We start from the raw sequence: 21,812 nt of genomic DNA, 5'->3' as shown, positions 1-21,812 counted from the left end.
AATGGCTCTGCTTTTTAATATGCTGTCCAGGTTTTCATAGCTTTTCTTATTATATTTTCTTATATTTACTTTCTTGCATAATCTCTTTTTCTGAATTTAATAACCTTTTTTAGTTGCTTTGTTGTTGTTCAGTCACTAAGTTGTGTCCAACTTTTTGCAGCCCCATGGACTGCAGCATGCCAGTCTTCCCTGTCCTTCACTATCAGCGGGAGTTTGCCCAAAAAATCTATCTGCCAGTGCAGGAGACTCCAGAGATGCAGGTCTACCCCTGGGTCAGAAAGATCCCTTGGAATAGGAAATGGCAACCCACTCCAGAATTCTTGCCTGGAGAATCCTATGGTCAGAGGAACCTGGCTGGCTACAGTCCATAGGGTTGCAGAATCTGAGCATGCATGCACATACATGTCCATTGAGTTGGTGATGCCATCCAACCATTTCATCCTTTGTTGCCCCCACCCCCTTCTTCTCCTAGCCTCATTCTTTCCCAGCATCAGGGTCTCTTTCAGTGAATCGGCTCTTCACATCAGGTGGCCAAAGTATTGGAGATTCAGTATCAGTCCTTCCAATGAATGTTCAGGGTTGATTTTCTTTAGGATTGACTGGTTTGATCTCTTTGCTGTCCAGGGGACTCTCAAGAGTCTTCTCTGGCACCATAATTCGAAAGCATCAATTCTTTGGCAGTTAACTTTCATCAAATCTAATTACGTTTTTTTCACATCCTTCCACAGTGTCTCCAGTTTTCTACATACAGTTAAATCTCTGTGGTTTCCTTTTTTTTTTTTTTTAACTTTAATGTAGAAACATCTCTCAGACTCTCAGATGCTTTGCGCTGATCTAGACTTTGCTTTTTAGACTTGCTCATTTTAGAGTGCCAGTTACCTTGCATGCTAAGTCACTTCAGCTGTGACCGACTCTTTGCAGCCCTATGGACTGGGGCCTGCCAGGCCCCTCTATCCATGGGATTCTCCAGGCAAGAATACTGGAGTGGGTTGCCATTTCCTCCTCCAGGGGATCTTCCGAACCCACGGATCAAACCCATATCTCTATGTCTCCTGCATTGGCAGGTGGATTCTTTACCACTAGTGCCAGTTACCTTACTGTTGGGCTTTCTAGATTGGCATTGTCAAGTAGAAATTACTGCCTTGATAGAAATGTTCCTTTGCCGTACTGTCCAGTGCAATATTCACTGTCCACATGCAGCTGTTTAGTACTTGAAATATGGCTAGTGTGACCGAGGAATTTTAACTTTATTCATTTCTGATTTTAATAGCTACTTGTGTAGCTAGTGGATACTCTATTGGGAAGCACAGTTCAGGATGGTTTCATACTTAAGGGGATAGTTTCATACTAAGTGGAAATGGTTTTTGTTTTTTTTTTTTTTTTTTAATGAAGAGACTGTTTAGCCCTTATCTGATTAGATTTTAAACAGGAATATTTGGGACAGTTCTAAAAATTTCTAGTTTAAAAAGCCTATGACTTAGTTTTGACACATTGATGTTTTGATCAAAGTCCAAAGATTCTGTCAATTATATGGTCATGTTTTTGTCTCTCTATAACTGAACTTCAGATTTAAAGGGAGAATGTTTTAGATAACTGATGATTATTGTAAACATTTTAATATATGGTATTTTAAAGAGTTGTAAAATCCTATATTGCCTCATAACATTTTTATTTTATGAATTGCTTAATAAGTACCAACATATTTATACAATGCTACACTTACTATATATGTGTAATTAAATATAGAACATTGTTTTATATTTGCTTTTATAGGTAGCTACATCAAGCTGGGTGGCAGGCAGATCCATAGGATATCATGAAGTTTCCAGGGCCTTTGGAAAACCAGAGATTGTCTTTCCTATTGGAAAAGGCAATCTCTAGGGAAGCCCAGATGTGGAAAGTGAATGTGCCGAAAATACCTACAAATCAGGTAAAGATTTCTCTCTCTTCACTCTAGATAGGTGGCTTTTATTACCACTATTATGTGTAACAGTATCTTGACACTGAATTGGAGAAATATGTATATAAATATGTATATAATACATAAAGATATTCTTTATATGAGAAAAAATGAACTGTTTGCTTTTTTGTTTTATCTGGGTTACACCTTTAGGAATATAAGTATGTCCCTTCCCTTTCCTTGTAGCACAATACTTAGAGTAGGAGGCCTTCTTTATTTCTAGGTACATAGCTCACCTTAGAGGCTGAACATAATCACATCCTTATCTTTAGTGATCAAAAACTTTTTCCTTCATAAATATTAGTAGAGAATTACATAACCTACTAAGGTCGTGTCAGTGTTGAAAACTTCTAGAAAGATAATCACCAGCTTACCTCTTAATTACTGTTGGCTATATGCCTTTTGCTGAGCACTGAAGAATTGATACTTTTGAACTGTGGTGTTGGAGAAGGCTCTTGAGAATCCCTTGGACTGCAAGGAGATCCAACCAGTCCATCCTAAAGGAGATCAGTCCTGGGTGTTCATTGGAAGAACTGATGCTGAAGCTGAAACTCCAATATCTTGGCCACCTCATGCGAAGGGTTGACTCATTGGAAAAGACCCTGATGCTGGGAGGGATTGGGGGCAGGAGGAGAAGGGGATGACAGAGGATGAGATGGCTGGATGGCATCACCGACTCGATGGACATGAGTTTGGGTGAACTCAGGGAGTTGGTGATGGACAGGGAGGCCTGGCGTGCTGTGATTCATGGGGTTGCAAAGAGTCGGACACGACTGAGTGACTGAACTGAAGATATGCCTTTTCTCTTAGAAATTTCATATAATTAGAGTTTTTATTTTTTTTAACAAATAGCTGTGAATATGTCTACTCTCCAAAATTTACTGGTATAACATGAGAGTGAAAAACTTGGCTTAAAACTCAACATTCAGAAAATGAAGATCATGGCATCCAGTCCCATCACTTCATGGCAAATAGATGGGGAAACAGTGGAAACAGTGTCAGACTTTATTTTGGGGGGCTCCAAAATCACTGCAGATGGTGACTACAGCCATGAAATTAAAAGACGCTTACTCCTTGGAAGGAAAGTTATGTCTAACCTAGATAGCATATTCAAAAGCAGAGACATTACTTTGCCAACAAAGGTCTGTCTAGTCAAGGCTATGGTTTTTCCTGTGGTCATGTATGGATGTGAGAGTTGGACTGTGAAGAAGGCTGAGCGCCAAAGAATTGATGGTTTTGAACTGTGGTGTTGGAGAAGACTCTTGAGAGTCCCTTGGACTGCAAGGAGATCCAACCAGTCCATTCTGAAGGAGATCAGCCCTGGGATTTCTTTGGAAGGAATGATGCTAAGGCTGAAACTCCAGTACTCTGGCCACCTCATGCAAAGAGTTGACTCATTGGAAAAGACTCTGATGCTGGGAGGGATTGGGGGCAGGAGGAGAAGGGGACGACAGAGCATGAGATGGCTGGATGGCATCACTGACTCGATGGACGTGAGTTTGAGTGAACTCTGGGAGTTGGTGATGGACAGGGAGGCCTGGTGTGCTGCGATTCATGGGGTCACAAAGGGTCGGACACGACTGAGCAACTGAACTGAACTGAACTGAACACATCATTTATCCCTAGTACCTAGCTTTGTGCTTGGGATAAAGAATATGGCGAATTAATTTTCAGTATGTGTAAGCAAATGACAGTATCTAAGCTTCCCTGGTAGCTTAACAGTGAAGAATCCCCCCTGCAATGCAGGAGACTTGGGTTCAATCCCTGGGTTGGGAAGAATTTCTATCCCCTGGAATAGGAAATGGCAACCCACTCCAGTATTCTTGCCTGGAGAATTCCATGGACAGAGCAGCCTAGTGGGTTGCAGTCCATGGAGTCATAAGAGTCGGACATGACGTAGTGCTAAACCACCACACCATAGGTTATTGATGTCTATGTGCTTTTTCTAATTCCAGCCTACTTTTATCTTCTTTCCCACAAGCTGAAGAAATACATGTTTTGCTTTTAGTGTTACTTAATTGTTGTTTAGGGAATTGGAAAATTAGTTAATCTGAAAGCCTTTTATACTAGGACCATTTGCATGTGTTATCAAATACATTTAATATCTTACTTGATCCTTTGAGGGCTTCCCTTATAGAGTCCATAAGATCGCACACACTTGATCCTTTGAAAAAGGCAGTAGTCCCAAATTGCTCAGGATTTCAAATAGTAAGTAGTAGAGTTATAATTTTGAACTTGAGGCAGTTTTCTTCCCATTATACTTTTTATTTTTATATGCTTGTATGATTCAGTCATTCAGTAAATGTTTAAGTGTGATATTCTGAGCACTGTTCTAGCATTGGGGATACAACTGTGAGAAAAACAGAAATTTCTGCTCTTATGTTCTGACATTCTAATAAGCCTCAAAGCTTTATTACATCTGCTTTTAAAACCATTTTTTTCTCCTATTATCTCAAGTCAGCATGCAACCAGCATGCATGATAAACTTTTATAACATGGTCTTTGAAGGTGATTTCTATCAAGATGATAGTATATTGCTATATTGTCACTTATTCTGACCTATTTTTATAGCTATTTTAACAGATATTATTAATGTGTAATACCAGAGAACAGAACAGGATCAGAACTTCTAAGACGGATCTTTTTAAGGTTTTGCCTTTGGTAATGCCAAGTAGAAGCCCTACTTAGTGTTAGTCACTCAGTCGTGTCTGACTCTTTGTGATTCCATGGACTGTAGCCCTCCAGGCACCTCAATCCACAGATTCTCTAGGCAAGAATGCCGGAGTGGGTTGCGATTCCCTTCCCCAGGGGATATTCCCAATCCAGAAATTGAACCTGGGTTTCCAGCCTTGCAGGCAGATTCTTCACCATCTGAGCTACCAGGCAATCCTAGAAGCTCTACTTAGTTCCTGTAAAATGTATGTGGGCTTAGTCTGATGGTGATAGGAAATAAGATAGAGATGGGAGTGAAGAGCTATAGGGGCTTAAGCTGCTTGACAGAAGAACCTCAAGGACACTTACCTGTTCTAATTCTTTTATTTTCTTCTGCAACTCTCAGGGACTGGTTTTCTACTTCCCTTTTCACAGTTTCTTCTAACTGTGATTTCCCTCCTTTTTCACTCTTTGTGTAAGAGAAATAGTCTTGTCTCTAAACCAATTTTTTTATTTTGGGGCTTTTTTTTTTTTTTTGGTGCTGGTTAAAGCGGAAAAATAAAATATTTTTAAGCTTTTTCTCCTCTAGTTTTCTTCTCCCCACCTCTACTTTCACCTAAACACTACTACAAGGTCATTTTCTTAAAATTTTCATCTCCTGTCTTACAGTTTAGGACAGAGTAGAGTGGTCACGCAAGAATATATTACACATCTATCACTTCCCTTCAGTTTGCTTCTACAACACTCTGTTCTTCACATATGATAGCACACACTATTATAATTTCCTGATGATTTGACTTAAGTTTCAGTTCAGTTGCTCAGTTGTGTCCGACTCTTTGCGACCCCATGAATCGCAGCACACCAGGCCTCCCTGTCCATCACCAACTCCCAGAGTTCACTCAAACTCACGTCCGTCAAGTCGGTGATGCCATCCAGCCATCTCATCCTCTGTTTGTCCCTTCTCGTCCTGCCGCCAATCCTTCCCAGCATCAGAGTCTTCTCCAATGAGTCAACTCTTCGCATGAGGTGGCCAAAGTACTGGAGTTTCAGCTTTAGCATCATTCCTTCCAAAGAACACCCAGGACCCAATCTCCTTTAGATGGACTGGTTGGATCTCCTTGCAGTCCAAGGGACTCTCAAGAGTCTTCTCCAACACCACAGTTCAAAACCATCAATTCTTTGGCGCTCAGCCTTCTTCACAGTCCAACTCTCACATCCATACATGACCACAGGAAAAACCATAGCCTTGACTAGACGGACCTTTGTTGGCAAAGTAATGTCTCTGCTTTTGAATATGCTATCTAGGTTAGACATAACTTTCCTTCCAAGGAGTAAGCGTCTTTTAATTTCATGGCTGTAGTCACCATCTGCAGTGATTTTGGAGCCCCCCAAAATAAAGTCTGACACTGTTTCCACTGTTTCCCCATCTATTTGCCATGAAGTGATGGGACCAGATGGCATGATCTTCGTTTTCTGAATGTTGAGCTTTAAGCCAACTTTTTCACTCTCCTCTTTCACTTTCATCAAGAGGCTTTTTAGTTCTTCCTCACTTTCTGCCATAAGGCTGGGGTCATCTGCATATCTGAGATTATTGATATTTCTCCCGCAGTCTTGATTCCAGCTTGTGCTTCTCCCAGCCCAGCGTTTCTCATGATGTACTCTGCATATTAGTTAAATAAGCAGGGTGACAATATACAGCCTTGACGTACTCCTTTTCCTATTTGGAACCAGTCTGTTGTTCCATGTCCAGTTCTAACTGTTGCTTCCTGACCTGCATATAGGTTTCTCAAGAGGCAGGTCAGGTGGTCTGGTATTCCCATCTCTTTCAGAATTTTCCACAGTTCATTGTGATCCACACAGTCAAAGGCTTTGGCATAGTCAATAAAGCAGAAATAGATGTTTTTCTGGAACTCTCTTGCTTTTTCGATGACTTTAGTTTACTGGCATATAATTGGCTCACAGTAAATGTTTGTTAAATGAACGTTTATTATCATTTTTTTATAATTCATTCAGGCTAGAGAAGTTCTTTTATATATTAATAGTACTTTCAAGTACACAAAAATTTTGTTACAAATTCAGGGGAAAAAACTGAAGACTGGTTAAAGTGACATGTACTTTCAGACATACTTTTTTTTAATAGATACAAAGATAAATCTGCCTCAGACTGTTTATATAAAAATGATTTTCATTAGAATTTTGAAAATCTAAGGATCCTTAAAGGCCATCTAATTTTGTGTTTCCAAATGTAGGATCTTGAATCACTGGGCTCCTCGGTGTATGAGAATCACCAGGAGGTGTCCTGCAGATTCCTCTCCCAGACTACTGGACTTGGGTGGCAACTATGGGAATTTGTATTGTAAAAAACATCATAGTTTTGTTATAGCTCAGTTGGTAAACAATCCGCCTGCCAGGAGACCCCAGTTTGATTCCTGGGTAGGGAAGATCCACTGGAGAAGGGATAGGCTACCCACTCCAGTATTCTTGGGCTTCCCTTGTGGCTCAGCTGGTAAAGAATCCGCCTGCAATGTGGGAGGCTGGATTCAATCCCTAGGTTGGGAAGATCCCCTGGAGAAGGGAAAGGCTGTCCACTCCAGTATTCTGGCCTGGAGAATTCCATGGACTGTGTAGCCCGTGGGGTTGCAAAGAGTCGGACATGACTGAGCAGCTTTAACTTCACTTTGTTAATATGTGTTAGGTCTGGGAAATACTGATTCGGTCTAATCACATAATAAAAAAATTTTTTTGACATCTCTGATAAATGATCCTCTACTTTGTCTATTCCACCGTAGAAAAGCTCTACCAGTTATTGGCGATTTTTTCCTGAATTGAATCTGAAAACTGCTTCTTTCAGTTGGCTATCTGTTGGTTCTAATTCTGTACACTGAAGCAGTACAGGATAAGTTTGTTCTCTTTTGTCTACTTATAATCCTTTTAAGCTTGAAAAGTCCTCTCTTCCAATTATATATCCTTTGTTCTTGAACCATTTTTCACTTGACAAGGTTTCCCCTTTTTACCATCTACTTTCTTCCTCTCTGCATACACTCTTTTTACCATGTTTCTTAAATCATTGATATTCAAGTTGTGCTCATTAATAAGCAGTGGAATGAAACTATTACCTCACATTATCTTGGCTTGATAATTTCATTAGTATAGCCCTAAATTAAAAAAAAGAAATTGTTTTGGCAGTAATGTCTTGTTGTTGGCTTATTATACTGAACTTGTTTTTAAAACCTTTTCTGTTTTGTTTCTCTGCTTTTAAGTAGAATTTCCCTTATCCTGGATGTACTTTTTAAGTTTTTGACTTAGATGCACTGTTTCATATTTATTCTTAAAATTTTAAATTGTTGACGTTTATCTGTTGATAAATTGATGCTGGCCTATTTTTCTAGCTTTAAAATTATTACCTAATATATTGGAGCTTCTCTGGTGGCTCAGCAGTAAAGAATCCACCTGCAGTGTGGATCCCTGGAGAAGGAAATGGCAACCCACTCCAGTATTCTTGCCTGGGGAATCTCATGGACAGAGGAGCCTGGTGGGCTACAGTCCTAGGGGTCACAAAGAGTCGGACACGACTTAGTGACTAAACAACATCATCATCTAATATATTCAGTTCAGTTCAATCGCTCAGTCGTGTCCGACTCTTTGCGACCCCATGAACTGCAGTACGCCAAGCCTCCCTGTCCATCACCAACTCGAGTTTACTCAAACTCATAACTATTGAGTTGGTGATGCCATCCAACCATCTCATCCTCTGTCATCCCCTTCTCCTCCTGCCCTCAATCTTTCCCAGCATCAGTCTTTTCAAATGAGTCAGCTCTTCCCATCGGGTGGCCAAAGTATTGGAGTTTCAGCTTCAACATCAGTCCTTCCAATGCACATTCAGGACTGATTTCCTTTACGATGGACTGGTTGGATCTCCTTGCAGTCCAAAGGACTCTGAAGAGTCTTCTCCAACACCACACTTCAAAAGCATCAATTCTTCGGTGCTCAGCTTTCTTTATAGTCCAACTCTCACATCCATACATGACTACTGAAAAACCCATAGCCTTGACTAGATGGACTTTTGTTGGCAAAGTCATGTCTCTGCTTTTGAATATGCTGTCTAGGTTGGTCATAATTTTTTTTCCAAGGAGTAAGCGTCTTTTAATTTCATGGCTGCAATCACCATCTGCAGTGATTTTGGAGCCCAAAAAAATAAAGTCTGCCACTATTTCCACTGTTTCTCCATCTATTTGCCATGAAGTGATAGGACCAGATGCCATGATCTTTGTTTCTGAATGTTGAGCTTTAAGCCAACTTTTTCACTCTTCTCTTTCACTTTCATCAAGAGGCTCTTTAGTTCTTCTTCATTTTCTGCCATAAGGGTGGTATCATCTGCATATCTGAGGTTATTGATATTTCTCCCGCAGTCTTGATTCCAGTTTGTGCTTCCTCCAGCCCAGCGTTTCTCATGATGTACTCTGCATATAAGTTAAATAAGCACGGTGACAATAAACAGCCCTGACATACCCCTTTTCCTATTTGGAGCCAGTCTGTTGTTCCATGTCCAGTTCTAACTGTTGCTCCCTTACCTACATATAGGTTTCTCAAGAGGCAGGTCAGGTGGTCTGGTATTCCCATCTCTTTCAGAATTTTCCACAGTTTATTGTGATCCACAATAACAGTCAAAGGCTTTGGCATAGTCAATAAAGCAGAAATAGATGTTTTTCTGGAACTCTTGCTTTTTCGATGATCCAGCAGATATTGGCAATTTGATCTCTGGTTCCTCTGCCTTTATCTAAAACCAGCTTGAATATCTGGAAGTTTATGGTTCACGTATTGTTATATCCTGGCTTGGAGAATTTTGAGCATTACTTTGCTAGCGTGTGAGATGAGTGCAATTGTGCAGTAGCTTGAGCATTCTTTAGCATTGCCTTTCTTAGGGATTGGAATGAAAACTGACCTTTTCTAGTCCTGTGGCCACTGCTGAGTTTTCCAAATTTGCTGGCATATTGAGTGCAGCACTTTCACAGCATCATTTTTTAGGATTTGAAATAGCTCAACTGGAATTCCATCACCTCCACTAGCTTTGTTCGTAGTGATGCTTCCTAAGGCCCACTTGACTTCACATTGCAGGATGTCTGGCTCTAATATATTAACTTTGTCATTTTTGAACCATCTGTAGATTTGGTAAATAAATACATCTGTTTTGCCCCTAGGTTGGTTTTTTTCTTTTCCTTAAGTAAACAGTTTTCTTAAAGTATATATAGATCATAGAGTGTACAACTCATAAATTTTCACAAAATGACACTAACCACATTACCAGCACCTTCAGAAGCTCTTCTTATGTCTTATATTTACCATCATCTATCTTTTCCCCACAAAGAAACATTAGCCTATATATATCAGAGATTAGTCTTTCTTTGTTTTGAATTATATTTATATATGGAATAATAAAATATGTCCTGGGCTGCTTTGCTCAGCATTATTATTTATTTTATTTTTTTTGTTGTAACATCTCATCATAGGGATTCATTTATCCATTCTTCTATTGATGGTCATTAGAGTCTTTTTGTGTATGTCTTTTGGTGAACATACTTGTACATTGCTGTTGAGTATGTTCTTAGAAGTGGAAATGCTAGAACCTAGAATATGTGTATTCTCAGGTTTAGCAGATACCACCAATTGTATTACTTACCCCAGTCGTTATACCACTTTTACACCCCAATTTTTTCTTTTTACTCTTACAGCAGAGTATGAAAGTCCCAGGTTGCCCTGCATCCTTGTGAACCTTGATATTGTCTGTCTTTTTCATTTTAATTATTCTCTCGTGTGTTAATAGTGTCACATTGGGTTTTATTTTGCATTTCCTGGGTAGCTAATGAAATTCAGCTTTTCATGTGCTAATTGGCCATTGACTATCTTTTTTGGTGAAATGTGTGTTCACATCTTTCACCTGGGTTCTGTTGATTTCCTTTTTAAATTGTTAGAAGTTTTTTGTTTTGCAGGCTCTGTGTATTATACATATCTTCAGCTCTGTATATGTTGACTTTTGATAAATAGAAGATCTTAATTTTTAATGACCAAATATCAGAAATTTTTTCCTTTTTGCTTAGTCCTTTTAAAGAAATGTTTGCCTCACCCAAAGTAGTAAATTTTTTTTTCCCTTTGTGATATGATGTGAAGTAGGAGTCAAAAATAATTTTTCTCCATTTGGAAAACCAGTACTATTGATTAGAAATACAGTTTGTGCCACTGCTCCATAATGTATTTTTGTTATTAATGACGTGACTGCTGTATATGAGTAAATACATTTGTGGGTCAGTTTCTTGCCTCTCTTCATTGATCTCTTCACTTCTCTTAAATACCACACTGCCTCAGTTATTGTAGCATAATAATGTCTTTGGTGGCATATACTTTTTTTTTTTTTCCTTAACAGTTGTCTTGGCTGTTTAAAGCCCTTTGCTCTTCTGTATGTATCAATACTTTTAATACACTTGCCAGTTTTCAAAAAACAAAAAAATTGTGGGGTTTTGGTTTTACTGAATCTGTAGATTGATTTGGGGAAGAATGAACATGTTTATGAGTCTTCTAATCCATGAACATAGAGTATTTCTCCATTTTTCTTTAAAGATGGTCTTCAGTTTCTTTTAATAATGTTTGATAGTTTAGGTTTATTCCTGGGTATTTGAGACTTGTTGAGGCTATTACAAATGGTATCATTTTAAATTTTTTATGTGCTTGCTTCTGTATGCTGGTGGATTTTTATATAGACCGTACTAAATTAACTAACTTAGTAGTTTGCAGAGTCTCTAGGATTTTCTGTCTAGTATACTCTGTCATGTCAAATGTGAATAATCGTGGTTTTATTTCGTTCTTTCCAGTCCTTACAACTTTCTTTTTTTCCTGTTTGTCAGAATTAGCTAGGGTTTCCAGAATACTGCTGAAGTCTCCATTTGAGGAGAAAGCTTTCAATGTTTTACCATTAACTCTACTAGTTGCTATATATTTTTTAATCTTTATCAGACTAAGAAATTCCTTTCTCTGCCTTAGTTTGCTTGGAGTTTTTTTTATGAATAAGTGTTGAATTTTTATACATCATTGGATTTTATTAACATTTTGGCTAGGAGTCTTCCATCTAAGGTCATGGGTAAGATTGGTTTGTAATGCCTTTATTAGATTTTCATGATAAAGTTATGCTGGCTTTGTAAAATGAGTTGGGAATTATTCCTGCTTTTTTCCCCCCAGTGCTCTCCATTTGTTTAAATTGATACTATTTCTTTCTTAAATGTTGGATGGTTTCACTTCAAAGCCCCTGGGGCCTAGAGATTTATTTGTGGGTAAAACATTTACTAATTAATATCTTTGGTAAGTATGAGGCTAATCGGGTCTTCATTTAAATGTTGTCTCAGTTTTGGTGAATTGTGTTTTTTAAGGAATTCATTTCATCTAAAGTTTCAAATTATTTGTATAAAGTTATTCAGAGTATTCTCTCTTTAACATTCCCTTTTTTATTCCTTAGTTGGCATGTGGTTTTTCTTGATCACTCTTTTTAGAGGTCTGTCAGTCTTTCAGTTCTGTTGATTTTTCCCTATTGTACATTCTTTTTTTTTTTTTTAAGTTTTGCTCTTTTTCCATTATTTTTACTTTTTTTGTATAGTTTTCTGTTCTTTATCTTGAGATATAGATGCTTTATCTCAAGAGAAATGTTTTCTTTTTTAATTCATTTAGCGCTATAAAGCATCGCTGTCTACTCTTACTGAGTTTGTTGTTAGATTTCATATTAGGTTCTTAATTTGAGTTGTTACATGTCTCAGTTCTAAAATTTCCCTTTTGGATTTTTTATAGATTTCATTTCTTTAGTGAACATTTTCATCTTCTCATCTGTCTTCCTTCCTCTCTGTGTATCAAGTCCTTTTCTGATAATGCAAAGACCAAGATCTTTGTTGTCCCCCTTTTTTTTCTCCCTTGTTTTTGATTACTTGGTTCTTTGTCTTGTCATGCCTGGTTATTTTTGATTGGTTGCTGAACATCATGAGAAATTGTAGAGGCTCTAGATGTTTTTTTTTTTCTGCAGGAGGGTTCAATCTTCCCAGTGCTGGGCAAACTGAAGAAGAAGCTTGAATCCATTGAAGGACTGTGCTGATGGGAGGCTGGGTTGCTGTTGAGTATGGCTTCATCTATTTCTGGTTGTCCCCAACTTCTAGAGAGTAGCCAAGGATTCCAGTGGAGAGCTTGGAGTGTTTACTAGTGCCCTTATTCCTGGAAGGGTGCTACATTCTTCCCTGAGCTCATTCTTACTTTTCAGAGACTTTCTGCTTAGCCACTTAGAGTCTTGTCCTTCCCAACTTCAGAATTTCATTCAGAAGATTAATTAAGAGGAAAATCAGCTGAGTGTCACATTCAGATTTCTGACCCTCCCTCTTCCCGCTAGGTTCTTGGCTCTTCAAGTCACCAAATTTTGACTCTTGCCTTGTAAGACTCCCCAAAACTCTGTTGGTTTCTTTGCTCATACTTTACAGCTCTTGTCATACTCACAAGATGGGCAGATGCCTGAAAGGAGAAGCTATGCAGAGTGTTGACTCATCTCTAATTGTTGCCTCCTCTCTGGAATCTCGGCTCCTCAAGGCCTGGCTGTCCTAGCAGTTCTGATGCCTTTCTGTCAGTGTTAGTGGCTTTTTAGCTGTTCTCAACTAGAGTGTAGGTTTGCTGCTCCCTACTCAGTCATAGCCAAAAGCAGTAAGGTGATTTTTTTAAAAGGTATTGAACAGTCGTGACAGGAGATGATGTGGGAGCACAGGAAAGTACTTAGCCCAATTTGAGTAATCAGGAAAAGTGTCTGGTAGGAAGTGATGGTTGAAAAAGCTCTTAAAGGATAAATAAAAAAGCAAGTAAAAGAGCAAGAAGTGTGTTTCAACCAGAGGGAGCATTACAGGAGTAAGGAAGAAACCCTAGATAGAAGTACTGCTCTTGCGCATTTTAAGGCAGAAAGGGATGGAAGGTGAGTGAGGCTGGAGAGGTAGGTCAGAGAGGGATTTGCATGCCCTGCCTGGGGGATTATACATCATCTTTTAGGTAATGGTGAACCTTTTAGAGTTTAAAGCTAGACAGAATTTGTGTTTTAATAATCAGAATAGCAGAAAGCTCTGTGTTTTACCATGTTGAATCAAACCATTATAAATTCTCTTTGGGATTAGTTGTTCAACAACTATACTGAATTCTCTTAACCCTATTTGAGCAATCCATATAAGAGAAAACAGATCTCTTGATTAGGAAATATGAGTGAGTCTTTGCAAACTGATCTTTTGTGGGAGTTTTTTGGTTTCTGTTAGTTTTGGCTAGTAATGATAATACTAGCCATGCAAGAATGCTTTCTTGGCTCCATTCTCAGATTTTTTAATACAAAGTATGTTAAAGTCCAAGGAGTGTCATGTTTTCTTTCATAATTATTTGCATTATAATTGGTTTGAAAGAACTATTTATAAGTAACATTTTGTAAATTTGTTTCTTCTGGCATCACAAACCACTGGGTATTTGTAGAGGAAGGAAAGGACAAAACTAACGTTTAACTGCTGTTTGCATTCTCTGTGTTTCACACAAGTTAAATCACTTAGTTGTAATATGTAAATCTCTATTTAGCTATGTTCTCGTGTGTTCTACCTCTCCTTACAGCACATTATGTCCTCCTCCTGTGAGACTTCTTACACGTGTTAAATAACACGATGTCAAACACTGATAGTCACATTATGTGACTATCTGTAAACATAATGTCAAACACAGATAGTCACATTATGTAATGTAATCTGTTATTTAGGGATTTTTCCCCCCTATATCTGACCTGAAGGTATTGAAATAATGCTGTTTTTGCTCCTTATTGCTCTTCTAGATCACTATTCTTTCACTTCCCTAAAAGCCTACCCACTTTCATCAGATTGTATCACCATCTGCCTCTCCTTGTATTAATTTATTTCATTTTCATTGAATTGTTCGGATGGCTTAATTAACATTGCTGGGTTTTTTTTGCATTTTTAAATAAAAGCTCCCCTTTGTAGAAATTTAATTTCTCTTGAATGTTTAATTATCTCCATCTAAAAGTTTTGTGGCTGCTTCAGTTGGTTCCCAGGGACCTGTGGGGCTCCTGGTCCAGCTCCTAAAAGTAACACCTCACGGCTCTGTGGAAAATGGAATATTTTAAAACCAGTACCGAGGGACTAGCTGTAGGGCTGTGTCTACTTCTCCCACCTCTAGAGAAGCCATAGATCCAGACAGTATTTTGCTGACTTTTTCAGACTCCTTCTGTGAGAGTGAGGATCCAACTGCTGGCTTTAATATCCTGGCTTTAATAACCTAACTCCAGGTTCCTCTGTCAAGTTGGAAAGTAGTCTCTTTAGGACGTTATTTTCCTGTTACCCGGTATACCCCAAGCATTTCAAGCCCACAACTTCAGTCCCATGAGCAGCTTTATGTTTCTTTTCGATTCATTGAATTGTATCACTAGTTGTTAGAGTATCCATTCTAGCGGTCTTTTCCATCCACCTTGATTTTTATTTGCAAATCTGAGGAGCTTAACACTAGGTTATTGTGTTGACATTAGTCCTGTTGACATTAGTTGACTCCAGGTTGACATCAGTCCTGTCCTTCAGAGTAAAGTTCACAGGTTTAAAATACTTAGTTCTTTTCCTTGCCTTGTGAGTGATCACCGCCTGCCCTCACTCTGAAGACACAAGGTAGTTGCTGTCTTCTCTTAGAGCCTTTTGTCCTGCACCCACACTGGGCCAGGCGCCCTTCCAGTGTCCCCCTCACCCTGTGCATACCTCTGTTCTCACGTTACCGTATTTTATTAATGATTTCTGATTGTTTGCCTCATCATGAGGCTTTGCTTTAAAGTTCAAACAGGGAGATTGTCATTCTTCATTGTATTCCCATGGCCTGTTGTATGATCCACACTTAATGTTCATTATTATGAACTGAGTTAAATGTCTTGAGTATCAGATGTTTTCAAATTATTGTTCATAGTCTTAACACCACTTTGGTGGTGAGATATTAATATAAAAGGTTGTAAACCATCTTTGTCTCATTTTCTTGTCAGTATTTCTTGTGTAGTATTCTAGAGTCAGTTTTTATATAACAAAAGGAATTGACCAGGAGGCAAATATATATGGCAGCTAACCATCATAAATGCCAGTGATAACTGAGTTTAGAGCTAAATATAAAAATTATGTATGTGTGATTAGTTGGTTTGGCCACAAAGAAATACTTTACTTTTGGGGTCAAAGCTGAAAATTGACAGAGGAGTTGGAATAAAGGAAACTGGCCAGTGCACTATCAGAGGTTACAAGGAGCACCTGGCACTGTCTTGCAACGCTAAAGAAAACCAAGAGGAAGGAGAGAAGGAATTCTAGCTGAAGTGCCTATTTGAGGAGATCCACTGTCAAGATGTACAGCCTTTCATACTTTAATAACTCTTAATGCATCTCTCTGTGATAGAGGAATTAATTTCATAAAGTTGACTCTGAGTGATCAGGAAAAAGGTTTAAGCTGTGGTCTCTGTGCTTTCTGAGGAATGAGATGAATAATATATTTTTAAAGAGATTTCCATCCAAAATGGTTATGATGGTGAATCCTGCAGTGCTTAGGTTAAACCTTTACTTGTCTGGAACCTTCACTTATTGAAAATGGTCTTTTCCACTAATCACGGAGCCATTTCTGTACTTTTGTGTGTTTACCTGACAGCAATACTTACCCACTCCAGTGTTTTTGCCTGGAGGATCCCAGGGACGGCGGAGCCTGGTGGCTGCCGTCTGTGGGGTCGCACAGAGTCGGACACGACGGACGCAGCTTAGCAGCAGCAGCAGTACTTACGTATATCTGTTCTATTTATTAGTAGTAAATTAAGTATTACTAGGTTTGTTTTGTTTTTATGGTTCCTATAAAACTGAAGAGTAAATAAATATTGCTTTAAAGTATGTACCTTTTGAAAATTAAGCCTGAATCCAAAACTTAAAAATAATATGTAGGAAGATTAAAATGATAATAGTGTTTGTATAGTAATCTCTAATGATAAATTCAGATTCATTTCCCCTTCAGTATCCTTTCATCTTTAAATGTATATTCATCTTTTGTCCCTGGTATCTTTCATTTATTCCTGTTGAGTTTAGTTTTGTTTTTAATGGACTATCAATCTGTTATCATGGCCCATTTAAGATAGTTTAATGTCTGTTTGCTGCCTTAGAAAGAAATTCTCTTATTCTTACTAAATTTTCTTATTCTCAGGAATTGAGAAAACTTAATTCCAAAATTACTATAGTTTGTAACAATGTTACCTAAACTTTAAAACCTTAATTTGATTATATAGATTTGTGGTGTGATGACATCGTGAAAATTTTATTTAATAAATAAGAGAATACTGGATATTGATTTCTATTAAATGCTGTAACTAGTACACTGCAGTTCAAAACAATCAATTCTTAGGTGATCAGCCTTCTTTATGGTCCTACTCTTATATTCATATATGACCATTGGAAAAACCTTAGCTTTGACTATATGGACCTTTGTTGGCAAAATAATGTCTCTGCTTTTGAAGATGCTATCTAAGTTAGTCATAGCTTTTCTTCCAAGGAGCAAGCGTCTTTTAATTTCATGGCTGCAGTCACCATCTGCAGTGATTTTGCAGCCCAAGAAAATAGTCTGTCATTGTTTTCATTGTTTCCCCATCTATTTGCCATGAAGTGATGAATCCGGGTACCATAATCTTAGTTTGTTGAATGTTGAGTTTTAAGCCAACTTTTTCACTCTCCTCTTTCACTTTCATCAAGAGGCTCTTCATTTCCTCTTTGCTTTCTGCCATTAGGGTGGTGTCTTCTGCATATCTGAGGTTATTGATATTTCTCCTGGCAGTTTGGATTCCAGCTTGTGCTTTATCCAGCCTGGCATTTCGCATGATGTACTCTGCATATAAGTTAAATAAACAGGGTGACGGTAGCCTTGACGTTCTCCTTTCCCAATTTGGAACCGTTGTTCCATATCCGGTTCTAAGTGCTGCTTCTTGACCTGCATACATGTTTCTCAGGAGGGGTATAAGGTGGTCTGGTATTCCTATCTCTTTAAGAATTTTCCACAGTTTGTTGTGATCCACACAGTCAAAGACTTTGGCATATTCAATGAAGCAAAAGTTAGGTATTCTGGAATTCTCTTGCTTTTTCTATGATCCAGTGGATGTTAGCAATTTGATCTCTGATTCCTCTGCCATTTTTAAATCCAGCTTGAACATCTGGAACTTCTCAGTTCACATACTGTTGAAGCCTGGCTTGGAGAATTTTGAGCATTACTTTGATAGCATGTGAAATGAGTGCAATTGTGCAGTAGTTTGAACATTCTTTGGCATTGCCTTTGGGATTGGAGTGAAAACTGACCTTTTCCAGTCCTGTGGCCACTGCTGAGTTTTCAAATTTGCTGGCATATCGAGTGCAGCACTTTCACAGCATCATCTTTTCAGATTTGAAATGGCTCAGCTGGAATTCCATCACCTCCACTAGCTTTGTTCATAGTGATGGTTCCTAAGGCCCACTTGACTTCACCTTCCAGGATGTCTGGCCCTAGGTCAGTGATCACACCATCATCATTATCTGGGTCGTGAAGATCTTTTTTGTACAGTTCTTCTGTGTATTCTTGCCACCTCTTCTTAATATCTTCTGCTTCTGTTAGGTCCATACCATTTCTGTCCTTTATTTTGCTCATCTCTATAGGCTTGTGTACTCTGGACATTACATATAAACATGATCATATAATACATGGTCTGTTGTGACTGTCTTCTTTCACTTAACATATTGTTTTCAAGGGTCTTCCATGTTATGGCATGACTGTACTTCATTCTGTTTTTTAAAAAAATATATTTATTTATTTAATTTGACTGCTCCAGGTCTTAGTTGTAGCATGTGAGATCTTAGTTGCAGCATGTGGCATCTAGTTCCCTAACCAGGAATTGAACCTGGGCTCTTGCACTGGGAGCTCAACGTTTTAGCCACTGGACTACCAGGAAAATCCCAGCACTTCATTCTTTTTTGTTGATGAATAAATTTCATAGTATGGATATATCACACTTTATTTATATCCATTTATCAGTTGATGGGCATTTGGGTTGTTTCTGCCTCTTAACTATTATGAATAGTTACTGTTGTAAACGTTAGTGTACAAATACTTGTGAACATTAGTGTACAAATACTTGTTTGAATACTTGTTTTAAAATCTTTTTTGTATATGCCTAGGAGTGGAATTCCTGGGTCATATGATAATTCTGTGTTTAAACTTCTGAGGAGCTGCTAGATTGTTTTCTGAAGTAACCGTACCATCTTTCATTCTTAGTAGGTGAATGAATGAGGATTCTAATTTCTCCGTATCCTTGCCAGAATTTGTTGTTACTAATTTTTTTTATTGTAGTCATTTTTGTGGGTGAGAGGAGATACTGCCTTTTGATTTTGATTTGCATTTCCCTGATATGTAATAATGTTGAGCATCTTTTCAAGTGCTCATTGGCGACTTGTGTATTTTCTTTGGAGAAATATCTATTTAGACCCTTTGCTCATTTTAAAATTTGGGTTCTGTCTCTGTTAAACTCTCAGGAGTCTTTGCATATTCTAGATATAAGTACCTAATTAGATATATGATTTACAAACATTTTCTTCATTTTGTGAGGAACCATTTCACTATTCCCATCGTTTACATGTTGTTTGCTTTTGAAAAGCTGAAGATAAAATAAAGATATTTGCTTTGTTATGACTCTGATAGTAACTAAGTCAACTTTGTACTCCATAGCCAAGTTACACGAGTTTTATATTTTCTATAGTTATACTGGAATGACTTAAATGATAGATTGAGAAAAGAAGTACTTGGGACATTTTTAATTCTCTGATTTCACATTAAAAAAGAGCAATGCTTCATTTACTTTAAAAACTGTGTGAATGACTCAGTTATTTATTTACCAAAGTAGCAGAAGGGTATATATTTGTAAAGTAATTTAAAGTGAGCTGTATCACCCGAAAGTTGATACCCTTTTTTAGCTGATTGAGATATTGATTACTGTGTTATATCAGCATAGGGTTCTTAACTGGGGCCAGTTGTGCTCACCAGGCGACATTTGGAAATGTCTGGAGATATGTAGGTTGTTCTGCTGGAGAAGTATCTAGCATCTACGTAGCTTCGCTGGTGGCTCAGAATCCACCTGCAATGCAGGAGACCTGGGTTGGGAAGATCCCCTGGAGGAGGGCATGGCAACCCACTCCAGTATTCTTGCTTGGAGAATCCCATGGACAGAGGAGCCTGGCTGGCTACAGTCCACGGGGTCACAAAGAGTCAGACATGACTGAGCGACTAAGCACAGCACAGCAACTAATACATAAGGTTTTATCTTCCTTTATCTCAAGTTTGTTAGATTTTGAATAAACTTAGAAACATTTTCTAACATGTAAACACATATTCCATAGCATTTGCTAACCTTTTATAAGTGAGAATTGCAAATATATCTTGATGATAACTTGAAACTTATTCTCTTTTATTTTTTAATTGTTTCCTTATAGAATGTTTCTCCATCGCAGAGAGATGAAGTGATTCAGTGGCTGGCCAAACTCAAGTACCAATTCAACCTTTACCCAGAAACATTTGCTCTGGCTAGCAGTCTTTTGGACAGGTTCTTAGCTACTGTAAAGGTAAATATTCTAGAATATACTTACATACAACTTCTGTTTTAATGGTTTATATGCCGCACCAGGGGCAATTAGTAGAATATTCTACAAGGTGGAAAGGAATGGAAAACCTTCTTAAAGATAAGATATATATCTGTAAGAAGACATGATGTCTTCTATTATTGCTTTAAGTCTTCAGAAATGTTTCCGATTATATTCTGTAAGTATTCATAGCTTATACTTAACCAATGAAATTTATGTCTTTCTTTTATAGCATTAGTAGAAAGTTTAGTCATCTTTTTAACACGTTGAATACTAGTTGTGAATAGTGAATCAGACTAGAAAAGTACAATAAGCCTATTGCATATTTTTCTGTCACTACTTATTTATTGAATCTCTTTTTTGTAGTTTTCTGAACAGCATATAAGTACTTTCTAGCAGCATACATTTGGAGTATAACAAGATGAAAACTGAACTGTTTTACATAACTTTGGTGTTTTTTTGTTCAGTGGCAGTATTACAAATAAGTTTTATGTTATCCCTATTGGTATATCATTGGTTATATGATGTGAAATCAGTCATGGAGGCCCTTAGCAGATCTAAAGCAGAAAGTCAACATTTATTCAATAGCAAGACATGAAACAAAAAAGCAATTCAGTTATCGTTTGTATCCCTAGGAATATATATATGTTGCAGGAACTATGAGTTCAGTGCTGAGGGTACTGTATTTTTTGTTATTTGGTATAACAAATAGAAGCCAAAGAATTATGGAATGGAAGAATTTGGATGGCCACTCAGTTACCTTTTTATGTTTCAGACTTCTACTTTTGAGAGACTTAAATTATGATGATCCTAATTGCCTGAAGTCTGGGTTAACTGGGATGCCAACAGTTATTTCAGCATCAAGTCCTCCTCCCCTCTCCCTGTTCCCCTGCTGTAGCTAAGCTCCCTTTCACAGAGAAAGATACCATGGGGCCTGATGTTACTAGCATCAGATGCTTACTTAGAGATGGCTAATCTATATTGAAACAATTAATTTAAAATGTATTCATAGTTTAAAGGTGCTTAAAGCAGACCATAAAAGGATTGCAACAAGAATGGAGCCTCAAGTCTAGCTGTGCAGAAAAAGGTGCTATGAACTTTAAAAGTACAGACCTTGAACCTTATCCCAGACCTACTAAATCTGAATCTCTAGTAGGTGAAATCTGAACATTTTTATTTAAATAAAGAAACTACATAGATGATTCTGATGTACATCCAGGATTGAAAATTACTGTCTGTTTAAACAAAAAAAACCCCACATATTTGCTGTTGGGGTTCTTTACAGTACTAAGTTTACTCTTGGTGCCCTTGTTTTGGGGATTTCATTGCCTACCCAGAGTTGCTAACTGTTGGACTGTCTGTAATGAACTCTGATTTCCTCAAGGATATGGAGTTGATACGTTGTTACACAGGGAGAAATAAGAGAACCTGAAAAACTGTCAGAGCCACAAGATCTGACTTCACTTTCTGGATCACTTGTGGTATCTCTGTTAACCTCTGAG

General features: G+C 38.0%; 1 protein-coding gene across 1 annotated transcript in view; it reads left to right on the top strand.

Annotated features, from left to right (window-relative positions):
• Window positions 1-21,812, top strand: part of CCNI (cyclin I) — a 38,729-nt gene that overhangs the window by 5,262 nt on the left and 11,655 nt on the right. The window contains exons 2-3 of the mRNA XM_019962976.2: window positions 1,774-1,930; window positions 20,164-20,292. Coding sequence (XP_019818535.1) covers window positions 1,817-1,930; window positions 20,164-20,292 — 243 coding nt within the window. The 5' untranslated portion in view covers window positions 1,774-1,816. The remainder of the gene's footprint in view (window positions 1-1,773; window positions 1,931-20,163; window positions 20,293-21,812) is intronic.

The sequence above is a fragment of the Bos indicus genome, chromosome 6 (genome assembly GCF_029378745.1).
Source record: "Bos indicus isolate NIAB-ARS_2022 breed Sahiwal x Tharparkar chromosome 6, NIAB-ARS_B.indTharparkar_mat_pri_1.0, whole genome shotgun sequence".
NCBI classification, from domain to species: domain Eukaryota; kingdom Metazoa; phylum Chordata; class Mammalia; order Artiodactyla; family Bovidae; genus Bos; species Bos indicus.
Note: the sequence above shows the minus strand (reverse complement) of the source record. Positions and strands in the feature narration are given on the sequence as shown.